Source organism: Citrus sinensis, chromosome 4 (assembly GCF_022201045.2).
Source record: "Citrus sinensis cultivar Valencia sweet orange chromosome 4, DVS_A1.0, whole genome shotgun sequence".
Taxonomy (NCBI): domain Eukaryota; kingdom Viridiplantae; phylum Streptophyta; class Magnoliopsida; order Sapindales; family Rutaceae; genus Citrus; species Citrus sinensis.
Genome location: NC_068559.1, coordinates 28,043,724 through 28,070,340, shown reverse-complemented (window position 1 = coordinate 28,070,340; position 26,617 = coordinate 28,043,724). Strand labels below are relative to the sequence as shown.

At 33.7% G+C, this 26,617-nt stretch overlaps 3 protein-coding genes across 7 annotated transcripts; 2 read left to right on the top strand and 1 right to left on the bottom strand.

Moving 5' to 3' along the window:
- Positions 1–7,347: 7,347 nt before the first annotated feature.
- LOC102610917 (expansin-A1-like) lies at positions 7,348–9,349 on the top strand. Its single transcript, XM_006483070.4, has 4 exons — positions 7,348–7,503; positions 7,627–7,760; positions 7,850–8,162; positions 8,483–9,349. The coding sequence occupies exons 2-4, from the start codon at positions 7,631–7,633 to the stop codon at positions 8,787–8,789; spliced, it is 750 nt and encodes a 249-aa protein (XP_006483133.1). The 5' UTR covers positions 7,348–7,503; positions 7,627–7,630; the 3' UTR covers positions 8,790–9,349.
- A 2,148-nt stretch (positions 9,350–11,497) lies between these two features.
- On the bottom strand, positions 11,498–16,766 carry LOC102611222 (agamous-like MADS-box protein AGL30). 5 transcript variants are annotated; one of them, XM_052439544.1, is made up of 12 exons: positions 16,134–16,766; positions 15,544–15,728; positions 15,146–15,212; positions 15,022–15,040; positions 14,849–14,913; positions 14,716–14,731; positions 14,547–14,608; positions 14,324–14,420; positions 14,049–14,096; positions 13,824–13,951; positions 13,279–13,639; positions 11,498–11,900 (listed from the first exon to the last, which is right to left on the bottom strand). In XM_052439544.1, coding segments are annotated over exons 1-12 (1,077 nt in total). In that variant the 5' UTR covers positions 16,136–16,766; the 3' UTR covers positions 11,498–11,873. The 5 variants fall into 5 exon arrangements, with proteins under 5 accessions (XP_052295504.1, XP_052295505.1, XP_052295506.1 ...); XM_052439545.1 differs by having other exon boundaries at positions 16,013–16,762; XM_052439546.1 differs by having other exon boundaries at positions 15,146–15,205; positions 15,543–15,728; positions 16,134–16,760.
- A 3,567-nt stretch (positions 16,767–20,333) lies between these two features.
- LOC102611895 (transcription termination factor MTEF1, chloroplastic) lies at positions 20,334–21,501 on the top strand. The gene has a single exon (XM_006483074.4). It carries the CDS (start codon positions 20,409–20,411, stop codon positions 21,273–21,275), a length of 867 nt encoding a protein of 288 aa, XP_006483137.1. The 5' UTR covers positions 20,334–20,408; the 3' UTR covers positions 21,276–21,501.
- The last annotated feature ends 5,116 nt before the right edge of the window (positions 21,502–26,617 follow it).

The following is a 26,617-nucleotide window of genomic DNA, read 5'->3' as shown; positions in this document are numbered from 1 at the left end:
GAAATGAACACGAAACACAAAAATCTCGAAGCGCCTTATGATATTAGCATAAGAGTGAAGACGCACGCGCGCAATGATTTGTGGTGGGAGTTGATGTTTTTGCGTGTTATTTGGAATTACAGCTTTTGTGTGACGGTTTAACTTTCTTCTTGTCCGAAAAGAATTCCGAAACTTTATTATGTCTGGGTGAAATTGTGATAGAGACAGCACTCAAGCTAGCATTGGAATCTATCTTTCTTTATCTTTTTGATACACTTTAGTTTGAATTTGTTTAATAAGCAGTAGTCAACATGGCGCAATTCAATTGGACAAAACAGATGTTTAGTGAAGAGTCGTAAAGATATGATTAAGCGTTTGATTTGACGACCACTTTTAACAACATATCACATGGGGGATTAATGCGTGAAGGATACTGACACTCTGTTTAGGAAATTCGATTCCGACTTTGAAGTCATCATAAGATTTGATTAACCACACGATCGAACAAGCAAAGCAAAATAAAGGCAAATTTAAATGGTTGTTGGGCGGGCCCGTGTAATTTAACTGCCTTCCCTTTTTCTTTCCTGATATAACCGTCCAGCTTGCTAGTAGCCGCAAAGGCAAAGCAGTGACTTGCACTAAAGTTAATAGTTCATACAAATTTCTTTTAGTTAAAAATTCAATAAATGATTGATCGAGCCACCTGACCTGATGATAAAGTATAAACAATAAATTAAATAATATTTATTAACCCTTTTTTTGGGGGGGGGGGGGGGGGGGGGGGGGAATGGGGGAGGCGCGCGATACATCAAGTTAAAATTTTGAAATTTGACCCAATACCAATCAGTCAATAGTTAAAAATGTAAATCATTAGACCTTTGGCCTAGTAGTCAGGATTTTGTACTCACAACTGTAAAAGCAGTGGCTCGAGTCCTCGCGACGCATGTAAAAGTTTATTTTCTTTTTTAATTATAGTATATAATTAAGTGAAGATAATTTTTTTCGTTTCGAAATGTGAGTGGATTAAACATTCTCGAATATTTGAGAGAATAAAATTAATTACAGTAATTATATGATTATAAATATTAATTATAAATCTCATATAATATGAATTGTAATCTGAGTATTAGTCTCATGTAATTTAAATTTATGTTTGATTTTTGTGTGAGCTAACAAGTAACATAAAAAATTTTGTGATCCGCGACATACAAGCGAGATACAAACAAAAGTGATGTGGGCAAAGTCTAAAAGAGTGTGTAATATTGAAGGTAAAATTTTCAATTTGTGAAGTTGTATAAGACCAAAAAAAAAAATATTAAAAAAAAAAAGAAGAGTTTATCTCTAAGTAAAAATGACAAATGTGCGTCATGAGATGAAGAAGTCTTGGTCAACAAATTAACCCGAAACTAAAATATATACTGCTAAGTGCTAACACCCATTAAACTACTATAGTTAGCTTTTGTGAAGCTTTACCACAGACCATGGTTAGTTTGTTGGTCAAGTATAGAAATGCATTTTGGAATCGACCAATAGTTGCAGAGAACCGAGAGACTCAGAACAGCGAATCCTTAGTAACAGTGAAAGGTGAGAGCAAACATAAAAGCACTGAAAAATCTGGTACAATAACGTGTGGTCGGTGGTCTCAGAAGATGGACGGCTAAGATTAAATCTGAAGTTCACAGACTGACAAAACACGGGATAGCCACAAAAGGAGGGTCACGTTAAGTTACACATTACATTACATGCTTGTTCTTACTGAGTCACAGTTTCTACGGCTTACACCCTCACGTAACAATTATTTGTTTTTGCTTTTTCCATGTCATTAAATGGGCTGTAACTCTGCAATTGCCACATTACATTGCATCCATCTTGCACTAACTTGTGAGTTATTTTTAATAACCCAAATATTGTTTAATTGAATTTATATTTAAAATTACTGAGCACAGCTCTTAAATTAAATGCAGGTTATATATATAAGACATCTACATAGGCTATAGCTGTAAGCGCGTCTCTCCTTTCCGTTCCGTGAGTGAATTCTGTCCGTCTAAAGCTGATTAATATAATAATATCACCATATGGAATTCACGAACAACAAAGTAGTAAGTTTAGATGTTTGTTTCGGAAGCAGGAGATGTATAGCATAGCCTACCATTTCTGAAGTTACGATTGGATTCAAGCAGTCAATTGAATTCTCATAATAATGTAGTAGATGCCTAGATGGCAGGTAGGTTTTGAATTGCAGGAATGGAGCCAAAGGGGTTGCATGTGCTGCCTAGCTAGTGCCTAGCCTGCAGCTACACTAGCGCCGTTAAGGGCAAAAGCAGATTCATCAAACAAAATTCGCTTTCGAAGGCAAAGCCACTAGTGGTTGGTTGCAATCCTTGAATTGAGATTTTGAAAGGTAAAGGGCCCCCCCCCCCAGTCCCCCACCGCCCCCCCATGCGTCCAATTTGTTGCATGTTCCTTCACTTTTGTAGTTTTTAAACTTTTCCGGAACCAGACAAACATCGCCTTACATTAATCCTATCTGTATCCTTTTTCCAGTTGAGCCAATCTTACTTACTTCAGGAGTCAGCAAAGCAGCAAAGGCAGAGCATCTCGGAAAACAACCCACGTAATGCAAATGGTCAAAAAATAAATAACACCAAATCATTTAGCGTGATTTATTTTACAAATTCTAACCTTTTGCTTTGAAGTTTGAACCAATTAAACAACCCCAGATACAGATACAGACGGGTCTCGGCTCCTGCTGGAATTTGCAGGCTTTAATTGAATCAAAATTTTGCGTGAGTTTTGACTATATGGGGAGTGGTGCTTCATAGTTTATGGTTGGCACGAGCTTCACTTGATATTTGGGGCACAAGTAGGCCCCGCCTAAAATCCTACTCATATCTCCTCTTGTGCCCTCCTTCGCCATGAAACAACCACATTAAAAGATGTGTAATCGATTCTCCCAGTTAATTATTATTTAAAAATTTCTCTTCTCATTCTTTTTTATTTCATTGACTTTGGGGAGTTTGAACCTCAAAACGTTACCCATTGAACTTGCGAATAAGTAAAGTTAGGGTGCGTTTGTAATTGATGTTAAATAGTTATAATTTAAAAAATTATAATAGTAGCTGCTGTAATTTAAAAATTATGTTAATATAATTTTTTATTTATATGATAAAAAATTTATTATATTCTTAATAATTTTATCTAAATTATTATTTAAAATTTATATTTATTACATATTATTAACTTCTATTTCATAGTTACAGCACCTCAATCTCAAATAGGAAGCTAATTTATTTTTATTTTAGTACAATCAAACTTACTAAATTAGTTCAAACTTGTTAAAATTGAAATATCTGAACTCTAAATAAATCTGTCAACTCTCAAATATTAGAAAAAAAAATGCAAAAAAAGTAAACTTTAAAGCAAACTTATTATTTCATAAGTTTGATTCGGCCTAGTACAGTTATGCGGTATTATAATTCTCTATTTATCTTCAGTCTCTACATGTAAAAACAAAGAGAAAGTAATGGTGGAAAACCCAGTTTCCAGAGAAAGACAAGAGTAAAAGAAATAAAATCTTTCTTTTTTTTATTTATTTATAAAGGACTCACGAAGAGCTAATGCAACACTACCCGGGAGTGTGCAATCTCGTAAGCATCATTACAGAGTAAACCGAAAATATCAGGAGGAGAAAAAAGAACATACTAGCCTATGGGGGTATTTAAGCTATAGGAAGTAAGGAAATCCGCTGCATAAAGAAATACAATCTTTAAATAACCCAAATATATATATATATTCGGGTCAAATAACGCTCACAATCTCAAATTTGTACCATAGTTTCAACAGTTGGTTGCTGGGTGGTTTTGATTGGTAGTTTATTTAATACACTAAAATACCGAGAATCGCGGCCCTGTTATTTCGCCAATCAATTCTAAATCCAAGTTATTGCCATCCATGCATATCTTATCTTTCATTAGTTAATCATGATTTATTATTAATAATTTTATGAGTGCTAATTACTTGCAAGACTCTGATTCTGACGATATCGAGAAATTTCCATGAAAGTATAAGAAGAAACGTGAGTCAAAATATATCATTGAGTTCGCTTACCAGAAAAGATTTGCTATTAAATTCAACTTGATCCAATACTAGTCGGTCTAGTCCTGCTAAACGGCTGCATAATCAAAAGCATTAATGTGAAATGTGATTTGCATTTGTTAGAAATTCTTGTCGCCAAAAAACAATGATAAAAATTTCAAAGTTAATAATGAGTACCAATTTTTTGTTATTGTAAAAAAAAAAAAGAAAAAGAAATGGAGCAATTCATTAGCTAGATGGCAAATCTTCTGTTCTATACATATTAAAATTACTCGAGTGCGTAATAGTAAAGTTGATTTTACAGATTCTGCTCGCAATGAAAACTCCAATGGAATTTTAATCGATAATGTCATTAAATGTAATATACGAAGAAAAGAAAAGAAAAGAAAACGGTGCCATTTGTTAGTTACATACATAATAATTGTGCGAGTCTTTGATGTTCCAAAAATAGGTTTATCTTATTAAAAATAGAAAGGTATTTTCATTATTTTAGTAGAATCTTTTAATTAATAAAATATCTTCATTTATAACATTTTTTGGGATTGAAATTTCGTTAGAATTAAAATTTGATATAATCATACTTCGATTAGAGTGTGTTTAATTCGGTTTTAGAATAATATGTAGTGTTTATATACATTATCAATTTACTTATGCTATCCCGTTACGTCAATTGGTATCAGAGCAATTTTGCACCAATTGTATAGCTTTCCCGATTATCCTACACACATCCCTCCAATGTTTCCATCAAAAAAGCCAAAAAAAAAAAAAAAAATCCAAAAAGATAAAAATTCCCAAATCACCAAATGTCACCTTCAACCATTGTAGCCACTAGGGCACCGCATTCACCAGCCATCATCGATGATCAATCATCCTACCATAATCACTATCAGCTAGCAACTAAACCTTACTCATCATTGTTTCCATAAAAAAGAATAAAACTGTCTAAGCTTAGCTAGCATCGAGTCAAAACATTGCCGGAATTGTTGCAGATATTCCAAACCTATAGCCCAATTTTAGTGTTTCGATCCTCTGAGCTATCTCCTTGAGTTGATAGTCATCACCGAATACAGCTTGATCCAACTCTCTCTAGTCCCAATCATGGCCACCAACCACGGACAACACCTTAACCCAAGAGTAATTACAGTTTTTCCATTGGTTGTATTTTGAAATTTGAGGGAAAAAATGATAAAGATAAGAGTATTGAGGTTGTATTATCTCATTGAGTTAAAAGATATCTCAGATTTTGATTATAATACTAACGATATTTTTTTATTAGACTCACATGATGGAAGACTTTCTTAAACTATCTCATCAAAAGTTACCATCTACAAGAGTCAAGGATTTGATGAGGGCAAGGCGAAAAGATAATGATTTAATATGAGGCAACTGATGGAAGTAGAAAAAAATGAGATTGTTCATTTGTCTAAAATTTTTAAAGAAAAATTACAACCTACTCTTGATTTTAATATTAAGGTAGCGTTTGTTTTTTAACTTAATGACTTAAAGTGACTTAACTTAATTAATGAAGTTAATTAGAAGTGTTTGTTTTTATAACTTAATGAGACTTTTTAGATAATTTTGACTTAATAAAATAAGCCAATATTTTTGGCTTTTTACTTAATAGAGACATCTGAATTAAGTCAATTATTTTCTAATGTAAAAAATATCACTGCTTTATGATTTATTTTTCATGTCTATCCGAAAACTCACCCATAGATATTTACCCCACATAATAATCTCATCATTATTTTTTTAGCCGTCATGAAATCCCTCCTCACTTTGGTATCAACTCCTCAAGTATTAAAGATCAAAATTACATGTGACAACTTCGAGATGAAATGACAAATCAATTGTTTCAAGCATCTTATTAGTTTTTTTCTTTCTTATATTATATATGATAAAATTTGAAATTTATGGTATTTTATACATTAAAATTCTAAAATCATTATGTATTCACTTGAATATAGTTTTACTTATAAATGTTAAAATATTGTGGTATTTAATATATTATTTATTTGACATTCAAATTTAATAAGGATACAAATGTAAAAGTACATATTTTCATTTTTTTTAAGTTGAAAAAAAACAAACAACTTAATAATTATTTTTCGAGATTCAGACGAAAAAACAAACATATTATTCATATTCAAACATTCAGATCTATTCAAAATTTAGACTAATTCAGGTCTATTCAGATTTCAAATAAAAAAACAAATGCCAGCTAAATCTAATAATATGATCAAGTTCGTGTACTAAAATCAAGTTGAAGAGACTCTAATAGTAATTGACATTATTATGTTTATCCATATTAAAAATAATAAAGTTATTCTTGGAGAAGATTTGGCTACAAAGATAAGGTTATTTGGAGAGAATATTGAGTGAGATTTGGCAACAGACTTAAAAGTGTTTGTTCTTACAAGACTTCACTTTTTCATAGAATGACTAGTAAGATCAATAATTAGATGAAGTATGGAGAATTCTTTTTCAAGAAAGATTGATGAAAAAAACTATAAGTTCGAGTTACAAGATGCATTGTTTCTTTGCTTAAAGTTTCATCCTTTAGAAAAACTTGAGGACGAGTTTCGTGTAAAAGGGGGAGAAAATTGATGAAATAGGACATCGAAAGTAATTTGATAGGATATATAAATATTAAGTATTTAGGACCAGACTTAATCGACGTGATTAGGTTATAATGAGATTTTGATAATGCTATATAGTGAGATTAAATGACGCTCGAATCTAAACGACTTTACAATAAAAAAATTGATAGATAATCTCTAATAGAATTATAAAAAAGATCTCTTTATTTATAAAAGGGTAAGCATACTTCTCAAATTAATTTGAGAGAAAACTTGATTGCAATTATATTAAAAATAAAAGACTAAACACATGCTATAATTAACTCAAATCAAAATAAAAGATAACAAAAGACCTAAAATCTGCCAAAATCTTCTAAAATCCTCTTGGATCAATCACGCAATTTGATATTTATTAACCACAATGGCAAAATGAAAATTGCTGCGAGTGTGTGACCCACTTCCATTCGGATTTAAGAGCAAAATTCCCACCAAGAAAGCTACGAAACCACGCTTTCTCAGGCCAGAAACTGCTTCACAAAAAAGCCCACATCCGCATGTGCGCTGTTTTCACTATTACCAATGAAAATAATAATAATAATAAATGAATAAATAAAAACTACACAACACTTTGTGTCACAAGCAGTTTTATAATATAATTCAATTTATGGTCCCAACTCGAAACAGAAGCTTAAAAAGTGTTAGTTAAGTGGTGACGGTGAGCTCTTTTAACCGCCCCGAGCCCAAAAATTTCTATAAATTCCCCCCCCGCCCCCCTATTTTCTTCACTCAACTGCCTCGCATTTCCTCTCTCTCTTTCTCTACTCTGCTTCTGGGCTTCCAATTTCTCCAAGTAATTAATCATCTTTCCTTGTTGTGACATTTCTTTTTATGTTAAATGAAAGTACACTTTTGAAGTTGCAATGTCATAAAATGCTTAAGGGTTAATCTTTTTCTTTTTAAAAAATTATTTCAGGAAAATGTATTTTGCTGGGTTTTTCTCGTTGGGTTTCCTTGCATTGGTGTCCTCCGTTCATGCTAATGGAGGCGGTGGGTGGATTAATGCTCGTGCCACTTTCTATGGTGGTGGCGATGCTTCAGGGACTATGGGTGAGTGTTAATGCTGATGTTGTTCGTTCAAAGCTTGTACATTTTGTTGATTTTGGCTATAAACTAAATTTATTAATTAAATGTTGCAGGTGGGGCTTGTGGCTATGGGAATCTGTATAGCCAGGGTTATGGAACGAACACTGCAGCCTTGAGCACGGCTTTGTTCAACAACGGTTTGAGCTGTGGGTCTTGCTATGAGATTAAGTGTGTTAATGACCCCAAATGGTGCCTGCCCGGCACCATTATGGTCACAGCTACCAATTTTTGCCCACCGAACAACGCCCTTCCCAACAATGCAGGCGGTTGGTGCAATCCTCCGCAGCAACATTTTGATCTCTCTCAGCCTGTGTTCCAACACATTGCTCAATACAGAGCTGGAGTTGTCCCTGTAGCTTACAGGAGGTATGCTCTCTTGGTTTTAAGCTCAACAAGTGGTAATTAATGTTCGTTAACTAGAGATTAAAGCCATACTCTTAATATTGTCGCCCACTTTCTATTGCTCTAGTCTAGTGGCCCAATGCTTTTATTGATTGTGATTTGTGGTCTAGCCCAAGATTTTTACTTTATTTCCCATTAATTTATTCATGGTGATTTTTTTCCCACAAAAAAGGAAAAAGAAAAAGAATTAGCTGTAACTTTTTTTTCTTTGTTGGACCATTTGACAGTAACAAGAAAGTGACATTATTAATTATTGTTATTTTGTTGGGGGGGTGTTTTTGTAGGGTACCCTGCGGAAGAAGGGGAGGCATCAGGTTCACAATCAATGGCCATTCCTACTTCAACCTAGTGTTGATCACCAACGTTGGTGGTGCTGGTGATGTTCATGCTGTTTCAATCAAAGGATCTAGAACTGGCTGGCAGCCAATGTCAAGAAACTGGGGCCAAAACTGGCAAAGCAACACTTATCTCAATGGCCAAAGCCTGTCATTTGAGGTCACCACAAGCGATGGCCGTACTGTGACTTCCTACAATGTTGCCCCTGCTGGCTGGTCCTTTGGCCGAACTTACTCCGGTGCTCAATTCCGCTAGAGCCACCAAGACCATTAGAGATTGGGTTTTAACACCTTTTTTAGCTATATATTCGTGTACTAAGTAGTATATTTTAGTATGAAATTTTAGCATACTAGGGTATATATATATATATATAATATAGAAGTAGCTATGTGGCTAGTTTTTGGCTTCCAGGGTCAAAAATGAAAAAAAAGGGCTTATTTTAAAATGGCTTATTTTTTTCATTTTCAATTGATTTTTATGGTTGCGTGGGGTGTCTAATTATGGGATCCTCTTATTATCTTGGGGATCCTTTTTTTACCTTTCTTTTTGGGGGTTTCTGTTGAAGTGCAACAGATGGCTGAGGTGGAAATTTTTCCACCCGCCATTTGTGCTTGAGATAGCTGCTTCTTTTTTTGATGCTTCTTGGAATTGCTTGCCCAGAAGCACTTTTTGGCGTGCAAGTTTAATTGTAATCAGCAGATTTGGCTGAGTATTATTATGTCGTTGGATGTAATGGCTAAATTTGTACGAGATTGGAGGTGTAAATTTCCATTTCATTGTATTAATTAATCAACTTAAGTTGCTACTTTATTAAACATCTTGCGTTATTTATTTTGATCTTAATCCCGTGCCTTATGTATCAGATGAGCTAATGATCTCAAAATATTTGCTGCAACATTATTGTAGCCTCAAACTATAAAATTATTTGTCATATGCTCTCCAGGTTTAATGAGTGAGACAAAGCATTTGAGGTACTGTAAGAATTCAGTTCTCCAACCAAGTTTCAAAAGCGAAAAAAAAAAAAAATGACAAGAATGTAGTTTCTCTTTCTCAACCAAGAAATTACCCACGAACTTGCCGCATTTATTTTTATTTTTCACCATCAATTGCAACCAAAACTGACAAACATGCAGAGGCTTGTTTAGTTGGTAGGTTGAAAACTTGATAACTGAAAATTAAAAAATGGCCAAGCATGCAAAAGGGCAACATAGAATTATTCGTGAACAAAACTTAGTTTGTGGTTGGAACTTGGAAGAAATAAATTATCTCGGTCTGAGTCTGCCGCTGTAGCCAGCTTTGTGTGGCAGCTGTTTCCTCTTCTGAGTCACTGAAAAGGCATTTCATATCAAATCCTGAACTTGTGCTGTTTCTTTCAAAGTAGATTGCATCAAGATTCATTCATTATCTCTTTTATTAACATTTCTCCCGCCAACGACCAAACGTCGCCATAATCCGAATTTCAAAAACCAAAGGTCTCGGCTCCGAAAGATACATCTATTGAATAGATTGATGTTATTTGTTCTTCCGCGCATTTTCGGATTAGACCAAACATCTCAATAAATTTCTATCACTAATACGGGTCCTCTAAGTTTAACATAAGGATTTGCCGAAGGGTCAAAATTTTGGGGGTTAAAAAAACCAAAAAAAAAGGTTAAATTAAATGAAAAATTCTGGTTTATACTTGATTAATGTGATTCTCGTTGTTGGTTGGTCTTGAATTTGGAGGAGATTGATGGGTCAACAACTCTCACCTGGTGTAGAATCTGACATAACATCGAGCCACGTGAGTCTCAATTTCTTCTCACGCCTCGGTCCTATCAACGCTTTTTCTTAGTCCACGACAAAATGATTACGTGTCAAGATCGGACAGCATCGTCGACACGATGCGATACGATCTTTCTGACCATCGACCCCGCCAACGGCGTGCGTGTCCCGCAGCCACACATCACGACAAACGCCCCCATGTGAGTCGCCGCATATTCCGTTGTTTACGCAGCCATTAATTGGCCGTTACAAAATGGACGTACCAGATTAATTCAAAAATATGAATAAATCTAATTATCTATTTTCGTTTTTCTTTTTCGGCGATTTACAATTTTTTTTTTTTTTAAAAAAAACTATTAAACTCCATTAAATTGAAGAAAAAAAAAAAAAAGCTTCAGCCTCAAATATAATGGTTATAACAATAATGTCTAAAACTCAAAGTTCCATTTCGGATAACTGAACTCATTTTGAAAAAACCTACACGTAAAGATTACTAAAGAGAGAAAGAGTTAAAGTACTTGTAAATCCCACGAAGGACGACCTTAATTCAGACATATTGGATAATCACTACTAATGCTCAAACAATGGATGCTCGTCTTTATTTATATTTTATTATAAATATAATGTAGCTGAGCTGTGTGTGAGGATGTGCCCAGTTATGTGTTATCCAATGTCACCTTCAAGGACTGTGACTAAAGGGCTCTCTTCACATGCCAACTTTACTAAAATTCCTTCTTTTGTGCTTAAAAAATTGCGACTCTTTAATTGATTTGATTTTGTGCAAGCCAGGTTGGCCTTGGAAGCTAATGAAAATAATGTTTCCCAGGACAAGTGATGTGAAATCATATTGGTAAGACGAAAAATAATACTCGACCACCCACCAATATAATGTTACTATGACAAAAACGATACTACTATAGTATGAATAATGTTATTGTTTTATGTGTCACGCTATAGCATAAATGATACCCATTACATTTTATTTATTTATTTATTTTTTTGGGGTGGTGGGGGGGGGGGGGGGGGGGGGGGGTGGTTGGTGGTGTCTTGATGATGTATTAATATCAATGCTGTTGTCAAGACATGAAAGGGCAATCGAAATTCTATCGGCCATCAACTTCAGGTTGTTTTGATCTGTCAATAATAGAAGAGCAATGCTCCAATAAAGTCAACAAAATGTAAAGAGGGCAGGGGCAAAATTGGCCTGTTGACAAAGAAACTTTATATTGTAGATACTGTTTTGGAATTACAACCAATTACATATGCATTTAATTTACAGATTAGTAACCTCGGCAAAAACGGAGGAAGCCAAAATAAGCTTTGGAGGAAACCTACTATTAAATATTTTTAAGTCGTATGTGTATGATATATAACAATCACAAATGGTGGTGCCTCATTCAGTGACGTCAGCACCGTTCAATCTTGTCAAGTGATCACAGTCCAGGTAACTTCGTATCTGGTAATCATGCTAGCTATACATATCTCGCTGCCTGATTCTCTGTGTCGGCATGGCGAAAGAGACCATTACAAAATCAGCAGGTGCAGGGCTCTACTATGATGTTCTGAGATTATTTTTCACATATGACCATCTTCTTCGGCAACCTGTTCAGCCATTTGAACTGTAAAATCTCTTTTGTATCTCAATTGAGTTGCTGCAACAAATAATTAAGGATCTCATAAGAAAGCAAAAGATATCATTGACCAACAATACAAGGAACATTAACACAACATTCTATGGCAACGGTGGCAGAGCAAACTATTTAAAAGCTAATTAACTCTGCCGAGATAAAAACACATCACCACGCACAGCAGGAATTTTAACATCTTCCTCCATGATGTTACTGAGGTGCCACTCATTTTTACCATACTTGTAGTTCCCCAATCTCACCAAGCAATGAACAGAAAAACAAGCTAGCTAGAATAGAGATGTACAACTGGCCGCATACAATCACAGTCCAGCTCCTATTATCCACAGATTTCATCGAAAAGTGGCATCATAGTTGTCAATCTTGTAACTTAGACTTCATGATTATTCAATAAATGAGGCATTTGTTACAAATAAATAAAGGAACAGGAAAAGAAAAACTTGAATCTGAAGATTTCAAACATTTTACTGATCTGATTACGAAAGCAAAAAGGTAAAAGTTTCACATCAGAAAATGAAAGGATAATCTTTTAGAAATATAGAGTGCTAAAATATCTTATTAAGACAAAAAATTGCAAATCAACCTGACCAGTAATCAGAAAATTAGTTTCTAAAATGAAAAAACACAATTTAATAATCTAAGAAATTGTAAACCAATTTTCACAGCTAATTTCCTAGCTCTGGCAGATCAGGAATATTAGAATTAACTAGGTCTTTTGTCACACTGAATGATAATACACAAGACAACATTCAGTTTTCTAGAATCCAAGGAGAGAAGGGGAAAATGTGCCACATCTTGAACACTGAAAAAGAAGGGCCTGCTTAGAAGTTCCAGCAAATTGAACAGCCACATGATGATTTGAGCACATACTCATCATTAAAATTGGTCCACAACAGCCTTCACAGTAAAAGTTAGAATGGCAGCATACTCAGAATTCCTAAAATCAATCTTAAAGCATCAATTCAGTGATAGTTTCTGCCTTTTATAACTCCATTGAGTGTGATCAATTTCTTATTTCAATTACAATGCAACAATGGACTATTCACTTAATAGAAAATGCTTATCAACTGGTAGCCTTGGGAACTTTTAATTGTGCAGCTGATTCAGCAATGATCCAAATATTTTCTGCCACTAGGTTACCAAGCAAAAGGGAAAGCAATATGTTGGCAAAAGTATTCTCTCTCTCTCTCTCTCTAACCAGAATCCAAGTGGACATTTAATTTTTCTTTAAAAAATAGTTGAATAGTTAATCAAGCTAAAGGTGGATATGAATTTTTAAGTGATCCACATAAGAGAACATTTACTTAAGAAACACCAGAGTTTAAAGAACTTGCCTGGGAATATAAGCGCTCATCAAACAAGGTAACTTCACAAGGTCCGGACGTGGAGGCCCAACTCCCAGGGGTGGTGTCAAATCCAGGCCTAGGAACTTCCAAGCTTCCAGAGACATGGTAATCCACAGGGTTTTCTTGTATGTTCATCTCCGAAACTGGTTGGAATTTATCGTTCAGCAAACTGACATTATATGGTATGTAAGAGCATTGCCCCCCAAGTTGTAGCCTCAGTGATTGAGTTCCACTTAACTCACTAAGAAGGCTGCTATCCTGCCCAGAATTTGAAATCTCTGAACTTTTTCCAGGGCCAAAGTATCCAGAATAACTCCCAAAGGAAGAGCTTCCTGAACATTCCACATCCCTACAGGAAGAAACAATTCAATGGTTGAGAACAGATGGAAAAAAAGAATCATTAGTCCAACTTGAGCAAGAATTAAATCCAACAATCGGATTTCTCATCTTACATGTTATTCTGATTTCTAGGACACAAACTTTAAAGGTCCCAAAATAGAAGCTTAAACAAAGAAGTCCACTTAGTCACTTACCTATGGGAAAGCAAATTTGGATCCTCTGGTAAAACCATATGCCTATTATCGTTATTTGGAATCCAAGATAGAGTTTGAAGCTGTTCCTCGGATCCCATTCTGAAAGGGATGCATATCCCATTTTGGAACTGCAAGAGATAGAAGGTCAGATAACATATTCCACTAAACATGCATAAGAATGGATCCAGGAAAAGTATTCCCTGATCAATTAAGCATTTCTTTTACCTGAGTAGTGCATTCTAATGACATAAGCTCCTGCTTTCCTAAATTTTCCTGCCAAAAGAATGCAAACAGTTTTAGTGCAACAAATATGACGTCTCACTGACAAGTGTAATTGATATCATCGAAAAACTAATCATCTACTTCAAATAATAACAAATGAGACATCCAAGAACATAAACTAATTGAATCTAATTTCAATCACCTATTGTCTTCATAAGACTAAAAGGTAGATAAAGGACTTCTTTAGATGGCCCTAACCAAAGGAATGATAGAGATACCTTATGCATTCGTAGATGGTTAAGAGAATCCCTCAGTGAATTTTCCATTTGTCCCAAATGTTCCACACTGTTGATCTTATCTGGATTTGTCCAATACCTGCAGAATTCAATGAAATATACAATTAGCAAGAGGACGACTGACCATGGGTGAATTCTGTAAAAGGGCATGCAACAGAATCCAAACAAAAAAAAAAAAAAAAAAAAAGATTTGCAGATAATTCACCTCAGACGCCTGTGCATTTCAGAAAGTTGAGATTGTAGTAACCTTGCTTGGTTGGTCAGGTCCTGCTCAAACAATTTGAGGAATATGGAGCATGTCACGGCAAATGAACATTCTTCGAACAGAAATTTTAAATGATTATTAATAAGATAGAAGGAGCTAATTTACATACCTCAATTGTTTGAGAACTGAAATGAAAAGTCAAAAAGGAAAACATGGAGTTTCATTAGCCATATATTATAAGATGAAATCAAATTCTGCTCCAATATAACAAACTGTGCCGCTGAAATTGAATCATCAAATACCTTGTACCCAAAAATTCTTGTACATTTACATCATGGTCCAACTTCTTAAATGTCTTCTTTAATGCCTACACTTTCAAAGAGAAACCAAAAGATAATCTAGCAAATATGAGTGATGGGATTGCAGACACCAAGATCAATAGCAAAAAAGAGAATGGGTTGCAGAAGAAACTTACTTCAAGACTTTCCAACTTCCTGCAGCAATCAAGAGAAAATTAGTTTAATTCCAATTCGGTCATTATATCCATAGAAATGTAAAATAAATCATATGGTTATTCAAGGGAGATAAACTGATAGTACCTTTTTGCCCGTTCCTGCGGAGTTAGTTGAGCAAACTTCGCAATGACTTCTTCAATGCTACTAAATCCGCAGAGGGAGAAAAAAAAAAGTATTAAACTTAACAGTGACTATTACAATGCTTGAGAACTTGAAGGTTTGTGTGCACATGAAGATCCAACACTCAAAAACATTTCCATTTTGATGCCAACAATCCATAATATGCACACAACTCACTTCACCAATAACTTTGCCATACATGCATAAACGTCATGGTGAAATAGAATCGCATGACAAAATTTTATAAGCCTACAATTGCTGAAACTACTTATAACTAGTATTTTACTTGAAGGCGCAAAAATAATAAACCTTCCAAAGAACTATGATTTCCTCCAATACTTAGGCACAAAGGAAAAAGTACCTTCGCTTTCCATTACATAAGGAAGGCTTGCCGGTGGGTGAGAACATGAGAAGGATAATGTCAATATCACAAAGTATTGATAATTCATTAGCTTTCTTCATGATGCCATGTTTCCTTTTGGCATAGGTCGCTTGACGGCCATTTGTATTCTCCAACTTCTTTATTTTCAGCTTAACCCTTCCCATCCTGCAAATAATTTACAAAATGTCTTGAAATTCCCTCTTTTAAGAATCACGAAACAATTTTTTTAAAAAAAATGTATCTCATAATAATAATCAATTGAAATTTCCAATCCAAGCGTAACACAATATCATAATCAAAGCAATGATTCATAAACTTAAAATTCAGCAGATTTGAAGATCGTAAAAAACAAACAAAAACCCATATGGGTAAAAGGGTGAAAAAATAAACCTTTAATAAGAAAAAAAAAAATGGAAGACAGAAAGAAAGAAAGGGAAAAGCATACATACCCAAATGAGCAAATCAAACGACAGGTTGAAAGAGGATGAAGGGAAAGGCTTAAAAGTTGGGGGGAAGGGGCCAAAGAGAGAAAGAGAAAGCAGAGATGGAGGGAGAGAGGCGTGAGCTTACATATAGGATTGTATTACACGACCGGGTGAGCGGGAAAAGCGGTCATTTGGAACGAGCTATAGAATAGGGATCGCTCAGAAGTTTCCCTCAAAACCGACCGAACCAACTCATTCATTTTACACCCCTTCTTATAATTATTTAACCTCAACTCTCAACCCCCCACCGTCACACTCCCTTGGCCTTTTGCTTCCCATTTCCATTACCCTTACCAACTTCATGAGTTATATAAACCGACAACTACAACTACTCAAGCCCTCCAGTAACATCATCACTCACTCCCACATTTTCTCTCTCTGTTTGGTTTTTGTAAAGCTTTGGGTCACTTTTTCTTGTCTCTGTCATACCATACGCTCCATTTATGTTAAATACTAAATGAAAATTACATGTGCAGGCAGCTGTGTCGGATGAATGCCACTCTCTACATAGCGTCAATACAAAATCCTAGAGCGGTTGTGGAGCTAATATGTTCATTCAACCCCCATCCGTTAATAAAACTTATAATGTTAGTCTTTTTTCTTTTTTCTTTTCTTCTCCTCTCCCCATTTAATTCCCAATTTGCCCCTTCATTTCACTCTTTAATCCCTTCCTAATTCCATTTCAGTTTCACTATCACAAATTCACAACACAATTTCAATGAAAAGACATTGCGGCTGCTTGTTTCTTTAATCATAATCTTTGTTGACTCTTATTACTAGTATTTTGATTTTCACTGAAAATTTATATTTATTCCAAAGCCACTAAATACAACTCAATAATAATGACAAAAGTATATCAATTCTTTCTGAAAACGAAACTTGCAAGTGACAAAGAGATGGTGTTCAAAAATAGCTCTACTCAAATCGTAACGTTATTATTAGGTTTGCATTTGAGCGCACTTTTAACAACTCTTCAATGTACTGATAAAATTCCTTTTCTACTTCAATTATATTTAAGGATGATCACAGATATAATTAAGCCATTTATATTTTGTTTCCCTTCCATCTCTTTTGATTGCATAGTTATGTTTATTTTTTTTTTTTTGCCCCCTCCTATTATAGCAAACTCTTCAGATTTATGATCAATCTATTTTCATTTTTTCAATTTTAGACTCTCATCTATTGTATTCGCTTACAAAAATTTAACACAACGTATTTATCTTTTTCTTTACATTTTTAGATTAATTATATTTATTCTTGTGAAGTTAGTGTTTTTGGTTTTTTGTAGAGAAGAAAATTTGAAGAGAATAATAGAGAATAGAAAACTTCAAAAAATTTATCGACCATAGAGTTATTCAAGTGTAGGGTGAGGGGAAGATTGCATATATATAATGAGAACACCCTCATTTTAATAAAATAAAAATGCCACTAACAGATTTAAAAACACAATCTCTAACGTATTAAATATGTATTTTTTTTAATATTTTAGCATGCATCTTAATTTTATTAAAGTGAAGATGATCTCACTAAAGAATAATAATAATAATAATAATAATTTTCTAGTGAATAAATCCTCATTTTAGCAAGTAAGAGTAACATTGACACAAAACAAAAAAAAATCTAAAAATTTTAATACACTAACAAATAAAAAGAACACAATCTCTAGTGTATTGAAATTTTGTAATTTTTTTTTGTAGTTTAGTGTGCAAAGTGAGGATGTCTTTACTAAAAAAGGACACTCTCTCTCTCTCTCTCTCTCTCTCTCTCTCTCTCTCTCTCTCTCTCTCTCTCTCTCTATGTGTGTGTGTGTGTGTAAGTTTTAAGGTGAGAAAATAGCTAAAAATTAAATACTCAAATAAAAAGATTATTAAATTAGAGAGAGTAATTTTGATATTAATGGTACATTCAGTAATCAAAATGAACTAGAATTGGAATCAGGAATGAGAATCATAATAATTGGTTTATCTGAGCTGTATAAATCAAAATCAGAATGTAACTCATTTCCATTGATATGTTTACTTTGTCCTATAATTAAAATTAACTAATTTAATTTACTAAAATACCATTTGTTGATTATTGTCCTTGATACTATTTCTTAATAATAATAATTTTAATAATATTATTATTATTAGTAATAACAACAACAACAACAATAATAATATGAATAAATAATAATAATCGATATAGTTGAGATGCTGGATGGAGATGTTGGACGGTGATGAGCTGTCAAATCGAGATCGCTGCACGCAACAGAATCAAACGGTAATAGGCTACAATCAGCGACGAATTTGACCGATGATTGATACGAGATCGATGACGAGGGATAGCACTAAGTTATGCGAGAGAAAGTGTAGATTGTTTCTAAGCGAGAGAGAACAGTTGCTAGATTAGGGATTTATTTTTTATTTTTTTAATATATATATTTTTCAATGACAAGAGAGGGTATTTTCAGAAAACAAAGAAAATAATGAGGTTATTTTCGCCATGGCTGAGAATATGATCGTAGTTCCCAACCCCTAACTAGAATCACAAGCCCAGTAGTGATGCCTTGTTTTGTGTGGAACCCATCCATCTCATTCTCATTCCCTTCTGCAATTAAGTAACAACTTCTTCATTTTGATTCCTCCATTCCAATTACAATTGCTATCTAGTAAACACTCCGTAAATGGAGTATAATTCAAATAGGTGTTTTAAAAGAATAATTGTACGGTGCTAGAAGCCTATCTATTGCCCTTCACATCATTGGGTTTGGGCCAAAGCATCATCCCAGTACTAGACCGAGACCAACTTGAACTTAATGCACCCGATTTTTCATTTAAAAATACACCTAGTTGTGTTTATATATCTCTTGAAGTAGTACAATTAACACCCCTTCATTATCTTTATAACACACTCTCCATCGATGCAACATTTAGAGCTCGTTTGAGATTGCTTTTGAAAGACTCAAAAATAATTTTAAAAAATTAAAAATTAATTTTAGTGTTTGATAATTTTTTTTTAAAATCACTTTTAGCAAAATCACCTCATCTTATAGTAGATTTTGAAAAGTGAGGAAAAAGTATTTTGAAAAATCTGATTTTGAAAATCACTTTTCTACTCAATAAAATTCCATATATATCCTTTTATTTATCATTAAAATCCAAAATTATACTTATTAATTAGGAAATAAAATCATTAACTTTAAAGAAATTATTGTCATTACCAATTATATTGGGATAACAAAATAAAAAATAACATTAATAATATAAAATATTTATTATAGTTATCAATTATTATATATACGTAATTAAAAAGATTTTATTTATATGTTCATAAATGTATAAATAAATTTTATTCAACATTATGTCTAATTCAATCATTTATATTCTTATAACAGTTTAATAATGAGATTCATCAAACCCACACGACTATTTTAAAAACAGACATTACTTTTAAAAATAAATTTTACCAAACGTTTGATTGATTCTCTTCGTAGTTAATTATTTATGTTATACAGCAAACAACAATTATTTTAAAAACTACAATATTACCAAAGTGGCCCTTAAGAACAAATATATAATTAAATGTATTTACCATTTTTCTTTTCTTCTAACTCGTAAGTCTTAACACACCCTTCTCTTCAATTTGATGCACTTTAAGCAAAATTTTAACCCATTCAAGCATTTATGATTTAAACTTTAAACCCAAAAGGAAGTAACTTAAAACTAAAAAGACTGATACCATTGCTTTATTTATAACTTATGAGCTCCATTGCATGATTGTATTTTCGCCTAGAAGATGGTGCTTTATAGATGAAACAAGAAGCCGTGACAGAGAGACCGATGGTGGTTAACAAATAGATCCCCACCTTCGACTTTCTCTACTTTGCTTTCGATCTGCGTTTGAATTCGAGGATACTTTTGAACTAAAAAATAGAGTTCATAAACTTAAATTAACGATTGGTTTTATACCCAAAAAATTGTTAAGTGCATGGCAGAGAACAAGATTTTTTTTTTTTCCCATTCGTCTGAAAAAACAAACAAACAAAGATGGGGCTTCCTTAGAAAAGAGTACTTTTGATATTAAAATAAAAATAATTAGAAAAGAGTTTTTTTTAAGAATTTTAGAGGGCTTTACCACTCAAATCTCTTGAGGAACCCGCTGGTTTTACTGTTTTACAGGATGAGAAAAGATCGGGCCGGGTGTGTGGGTTTGCAGGGTGCACTTAGAATCCAGCATCAGGACACTCAGGAAAAATGAAAGTGATAGTGGAACATATATATATGCTACATGATATCCCCCGCCATGCACTCACTCATTCTGTCATTCGCTTGAAATAATAATAATAATAATAATAAAAAAGGAGCAAAAAACTGGAAAAATGATGACAAGACTACAACCCCCCGTACCACTAAACCTGCCCAAAACCTCCGTTCAACCTCCGTCACACATCTCCGCCACTACCAAGGACGCCGGCCTCCTCTTCCGCCAAAAGATCCTCCACCTCCAAGCCCTCAACGTAAATCCCCAAAAAGCCCTTCACCAGAACCCCAATTTCCGCTGCACCCCGCTCTCCTCTCTCCTCTCCCTGGAACACTACTTGCTCTCCCTCGGCCTCTCTCCCCCAGCCGTCGGACGGATTTTGGACATGCACCCGAAACTCCTCACCGCCGACATTCCCCGCGACCTCGAGCCCATCATCGATTTCCTCCTCGAGGAAGTGCTTATTCCGTTCAACGACCTCCCCAAATCTCTCACTCGCTGCCCTAGAATCTTGGTTTCCGATTTGAAAACCCAATTGCGTCCCACTTTTAAGTTCCTTGTAGAATTCGGGTTTAAGGGTAGTCATAAAATTAACTGTCAGACGACTGTGTTGTTGGTCTCGAGCGTGGAGAGGACTTTGAAGCCAAAGATTGATTTTTTGAAGAATTTAAGGTTTTCGGATGAGGAAGTGGAGAGGATGGTGATAAGATCTCCTGGGTTGTTGACTTTTAGCGTGGAGAATAATTTGGTGCCAAAAGTTGATTTTTTCATCCAGGAAATGAAGGGTGATTTGGATGAACTCAAGAAGTTTCCACAATATTTTTCCTTTAGCTTAGAGAGGAAGATTAAGCCTAGGTATAGGATTTTGGTTGACCACGGGTTTAAGCTTCCTTTGGCCCAAATGTTAAGAGTTAGTGATGGAGAGTTCAATGCTAGGTTGATTGAAATGCGCTTGAAGCTGGCCGAGAGAAGCTCATTATTGTAAGTATGTTGCAGAAGTTCAAATGATTTTAATTGTATGTATATTACCTTCTTTTACCCCTTGAAATATTTATTTGGCATTGAGAAGAACTTTCAATCTTCTTCTCTGATGATTGCTTGATCATGTGTTGTAAATCGTGGAGATAAAGGAACCAAGTAGTTTGGTGACTTTATCTTGTTTACCCGTTTTACTTGAAAAATGAATGATTTTTTCTTGCCATTTGTATACTTTTGACCGTGTTTGTTGTTGGTAAATTGTCGTTGTTCCTATACCATAACTTCGTTAGAATTTAATTTAAATCTGCTACGTCCTGTTTTGCATGCCCTATGCAACCTTGTAAATTGGTGATTTTGTGGATGGTTCTTCATGGCCATTGCTACTTTACTAGAGCTCCTTGAGGCTAAAATGATTTGACCATCCATATTATTACACTCCCTCTGATTCAAATTCTAGAGGCCTTTCAATAGTCTTGTCAGTTTTTGGTGTCTTGTTTTCAGGAGGTTAACTTGCTTCCTTTTGAGACTGACTATACTATAATTGATTCTGGTTGATGTCAAAACTAAATGCTGTCGCCACTGGCCAGATTGATAATGTTGAAATGAGTGGAGACTATAGTCTTAAAAAGAATCATCATCTTTTCTTGTGACCAAATGTAAAATTTTTGAAGTTTGTATTCTAGTTCTGATAAGTGGAGCTTGAAGACTGTTGGGGTGTCTGCATCCGGTTAGTAAAGAAACTCTAGGACTTTTATTTATTTTTTCAGAAGCTGGGGTTTGGGTTTTGGGAAAAATAAATAATCAGTGGAACCCTGATTATTTATTTTTCATTTCCTAAAAATCTTGAGTTTCTGAGGGGTTTGGCTACTACTTCCTAGATTGAACTAATCCCAGGCTCGACATTTTGAAAGTCGCATGGTTGTTCCACAGACCTTTTTAATTTGTTATTCTTCTACTTTTATGAACGTATCTTGCCATTGACGGCATTGACAACCGTCCGGCCCACCCCTACTCACTCAAAGGATGCTGCTTCACATTATCATGATTCGTGTACATCATGGCCTTGGCGCTCAGAAAAGTCAAGTTTTGTTGTCCATTCTGTTACTTAGCAAGAAAATCTTGTGTGGTAAAAGCTCGTTTTCATTAGGCTCATACCTGTTGGCAAGCTTTGAAAGAGGAGTAGTGCTATTTTCACCCTCCTGGTTGCAATTACAGTGAAGGACAATGATAAATCTAACTAAATCACAATATTTTCTCTCTGAAAAATCAATGTAAGCTCTTTACTTCTCAAATACTTATTTATTTACCTATGTGATAAATAGAAGAGTGAAAAAATAAATCCTCTATCAAAATTTTTTTTAAATAAAAATAAGTTTTTATTATTTTAGTTAAAATTTTCCCCTCATCAAAATAATAGCAATTACATAATGTTTGTCCGTCTTTGACAATAATGAGATAAAAAATGATATTCAAGACACTCTTCAAATAAGATTTTTCAGATGAGATCATTATTCTCTCTATTCAACGATTTCATTTGAAGAATTTTATATGAAAAGTCTTTTGCAATTTTTATTATTGAATAATAAAATTTCATTTCAAGAATCTTTTGGTGATACTTAACACACGCTCAAATTTTATTTTTATACATTGTTTCTTTTTCTGCAAACTCTTTAAATTCATCATTAGTCTAGTTGGAATGTCATGTTATTCTAAATAGTAAACATTAAAGAATTTGTATCCAGCAAGAATCCATTTGAAGTCAAGTACTCTCTAAAATTGCGCAAAAAGCATACCGTTCTCCCATAAAATCTAGAAAATTAAAAATAAATTCGCTCTTTCATAATTGCTTTTATGTTCTTAAAGATTCCATCCAACTTTATTAATAAAATAAATAAATCACACTGGATGACATGCACAGTAGGATTTGAAAAAAATGGTAGAAAATGTTACTGAGAGCGATATTTTGGGAATTAAAATGAACGCTAATAGTATTAAGGTATGTATTAGTTTTACTTATTGAGGGTTCAATTAGAAAAAGAATTTTAAAATAATGGGTCCTGCTCTTGAAAGGGTTCGATACACCGTTATGAAAAACCCAACTTCTTGGAATGACGTGAAATTGTTTGAGAGGACTTTTTACGACCCAAAGATGAATTTGATGAAAGAAAAGCGAATTAGTTTTAGGAGAAAAACTCAATTTTTTTTTTCTCAGGCCTATTTTGGGACCAAGACTAAAGACCATAGTAAATGGTCTTGGGCTTTTAAATGATGATTTTATAATTTTGAGCTGGTTTTTTACTTGCACGTTAATATTGGCGAAACAATACCATATAAAAAAAAAAAAAAACAGGAGTTGGTTTCGAGCCTCAGAAACAATTTCTATGAAATTTTTGGTCTTTTTTTTATAAAAAAACTAAAGAAAATCTCAAAAAAATTGGTAGAAATATTTAAAATGATGTGAAACTGTTCAAGAGGCTCTTAATAACCAAAAGCAGATTTTGGTGGAAAAAAACCAAATTAGTTTTTAAAGAAAAACTAAACTTTTCTTCTCAGCCCATTTTGTGCCAAAACCCGAAGGCTATAGAACACACAGTATTGAGCTTTTAAAGGAAGATTTTAGATATTTTTAGTTGATTTTTGTATGAAGCTCAATATTGGGGAAACTATACCGTAATTTTTTTTTATAAAAAAAGTGTTGGTTTCGAGCCCCAAAATGATATCTATAAAATTTTCGGTCTTTTGTTTTTGAAAAATCAAAGAAAATCACAAAGAAGTTAGAAAAACTTTTTGGGCTGATGTGAAATTGTTTGAGAGCGTCTAAATGACGCAAAGAGGATTTTGGTGGAAGACAACCGAATTAGATTCTGAAGAAAACAAAACACTTTTTCTTTGGACTTATTTTAGGACTAAAACTAAAGGCTTATAGCACATGATTCAGGCTTTTAAAGGACGATTTTGGAATTTGAGTTGATTTTATGCACGAAGGTCAATATTGGTGAAACAGTACCATTGCAGAGAATGGATATGTATGTTGCAACCGGTCATTAAATTTATAGTTATATAGTTGTATTAGATAGATCCAATGGTTGAGAGCAATAGTAATATCGTACCATTGTTGCAACATAACTGGACCCTAGTTTCGAACCTCGAAATAATTTTTATAGAATTTTCAATTTTTCTTTTTGAAGAATCAAAGAAAATCTCAAAAGAAATTCGGATAACTTTTTGGAATGATGTGAAACTATCTAAGAGGAATCTTTATGAGATCAAAATTCTCTCATGATTTGATCATATTCTGAGTAAATTACTAAATTACTGATTGATTATTAATAAATAAAAAAAGTTAAATTTTACTCATATACTACCAGTAAAAGACACATGACAAAAAATCTTTAAAATATCATGATAACTCATATCAGAAGAGTATCATGTTCCATCTTTATGACCCCGAGAAGAGTTTGGTTGAAGAAAACTGAATTAATTTGAAGAGAAAAACCCAAAATTTTTTTCTCAAGGCTATTTTAGGCCCAAACCTATGGCTATAACATACGGAAAATTTTGAAATTTTGAGCTGATTTTTTTTTTTTTTGCACAAAGGTAAATATTAGCGAAACTATAAAAAAATGAGAGTTGGTTTCGAGTCATGAAATAGGTTTTGAAATTATTTTATGAAAATTTTGAGTTTTTTTCTAAATCAAAGAAAATTGAAAAAAATTAAGAGAACTTTTCAAAATGATGTGAATATTGCCAAAACTATACCATAAGAAAAAAACGAGGGTTGATTTTGAGTTTTAAAATAATTTTTATGGAATTTTTTATTTTCTTAAAAAATTAAAAAATTCCAAAAAAATTAGGAGAACTTTTGGGAATGATGTGAAATTGTCTGAGAAAGCTCCTTTTGATCACAGGAGCATTTTAGTGGAAGAAAATCGAATTAGTTTTTTAAAATCAATTCAAATTTTCAAAATCGTCCTATAAAAGTTCAAAACTGTATGTTATAGCCTATAGTTTTGGGTCAAAAATAAGTTTTCAAAAACTGATTTGGTTTTCTTCCATAAACATCTTATTTGGGTCATAAAAAACCTTCTCAAATAATTTCACATTATTCCAAAAAGTTCTCATAGTTTCTTTTTCTTTTCTTTTTTTTTTTTTTTTGAAAAAAAGAATGAAAATTCCATAGAAATTATTCCGTGGCTCGAAACTGATTTCCTTTTTTTTTTTTCAAATGGTGTAGTTTCATCAATATTGATGTGAGTATAAAAAAAAAAAAAAAAAAAAGCTCATAATTCCAATATCTTCCGTTAAAATCACAAGATCGCCTGCTACAACCTTTCGTTTTGGGTCTAAAATAGGTCTAAGAAAAAAAGTCGGGGTTTTCTCCTAAAACTAATCCGGTTTCTTCCACCAAAATTATGTTTGGGTCATAAAGAACCCTCCCAGCTCATAGTCATCATATTGCTTTATGTGGGTGTAAATTGCTTTTTTAACAAATATAATTTTGTTAAAAAAACCTGGGGTCTAATCAATTTTATACGGACAAGCTTCTTACCATTGGGGATGAGTTGAACTATTGAATATCGAATTGACAGTACATTTCTGCGATATTTTCACATGATCACTGTAAAATCTTACTAACCTTATTTTGATTTTTCTATTTTTTTGAGTCTCTAACCATTTGGTCAAGTCCATTTCCTGCTTAAGCTTGAGAAATTGTATTGGCTCTATGGACAAACTCTTAACTGAAGAGGGCACTGAAAATTTTATTCAGTTGAAATCAGGAACTCATGCACTAAATTGGCTTTGATTGGAGTTTGGTTTTTCAAAAGCTTCTACATATCACGGGATTTGGGATGTTTCAACTTTCAAAGAACTGTTAACAGCGAATAACAGTGCGTGAGATTGGGAAAGAAACAGTGAAAGAGTTGAATGTATATTTGTGTGCGTGTGCAGCGGCAGCAAAATGCGAGGTTGTTTCCTGAAAACCAGTGAAAGCCATGATCGTGTAAATTGTCACAATATGTGTTTCTTTGTGTCAGCGAACAAATATCTTGTCCCATTTTTGGATCAAAGTCCAGAGTGTATTTAATTAACGACGGTTGTTGCTAATGCTATGCAAAAGCTCCCCATGTGAGCGGCATGACTTTTCAGCAAATTATGTTCAACAGTTCCCATCATGAATGCAACGCATTATGTTGCAGATTTTGTGCCTGATTTTTGCAGAGACATGAGAGGAGGATGTTCTTATTTTTATTTTTTTTTCCCCTTAAGTTTCAGTTTCTTGTTTTGTCTTTGTTACCCTTCATCATCATCAATATTATTTTATTTGTCTTTCGCAATAGTTTTCACTTT

Bases quoted from the DNA above. Each gene is read 5' to 3' on its own strand.
- LOC102610917 (XM_006483070.4), top strand. From the start codon at position 7,631: ATGTATTTTGCTGGGTTTTTCTCGTTGGGTTTCCTTGCATTGGTGTCC. The intron at 7,761-7,849 runs GTGAGTGTTAAT...TAAATGTTGCAG, and splicing joins CGATGCTTCAGGGACTATGG to GTGGGGCTTGTGGCTATGGG. The intron at 8,163-8,482 runs GTATGCTCTCTT...GTGTTTTTGTAG, and splicing joins GTCCCTGTAGCTTACAGGAG to GGTACCCTGCGGAAGAAGGG.
- LOC102611222 (XM_052439544.1), bottom strand. The intron at 14,097-14,323 runs GTATCTCTATCA...TTCTTTTGGCAG, and splicing joins ACCATCTACGAATGCATAAG to GAAAATTTAGGAAAGCAGGA. The intron at 11,901-13,278 runs GCAAGTTCTTTA...ATGGCTGAACAG, and splicing joins ATGAGCGCTTATATTCCCAG to GTTGCCGAAGAAGATGGTCA.
- LOC102611895 (XM_006483074.4), top strand. From the start codon at position 20,409: ATGATGACAAGACTACAACCCCCCGTACCACTAAACCTGCCCAAAACC.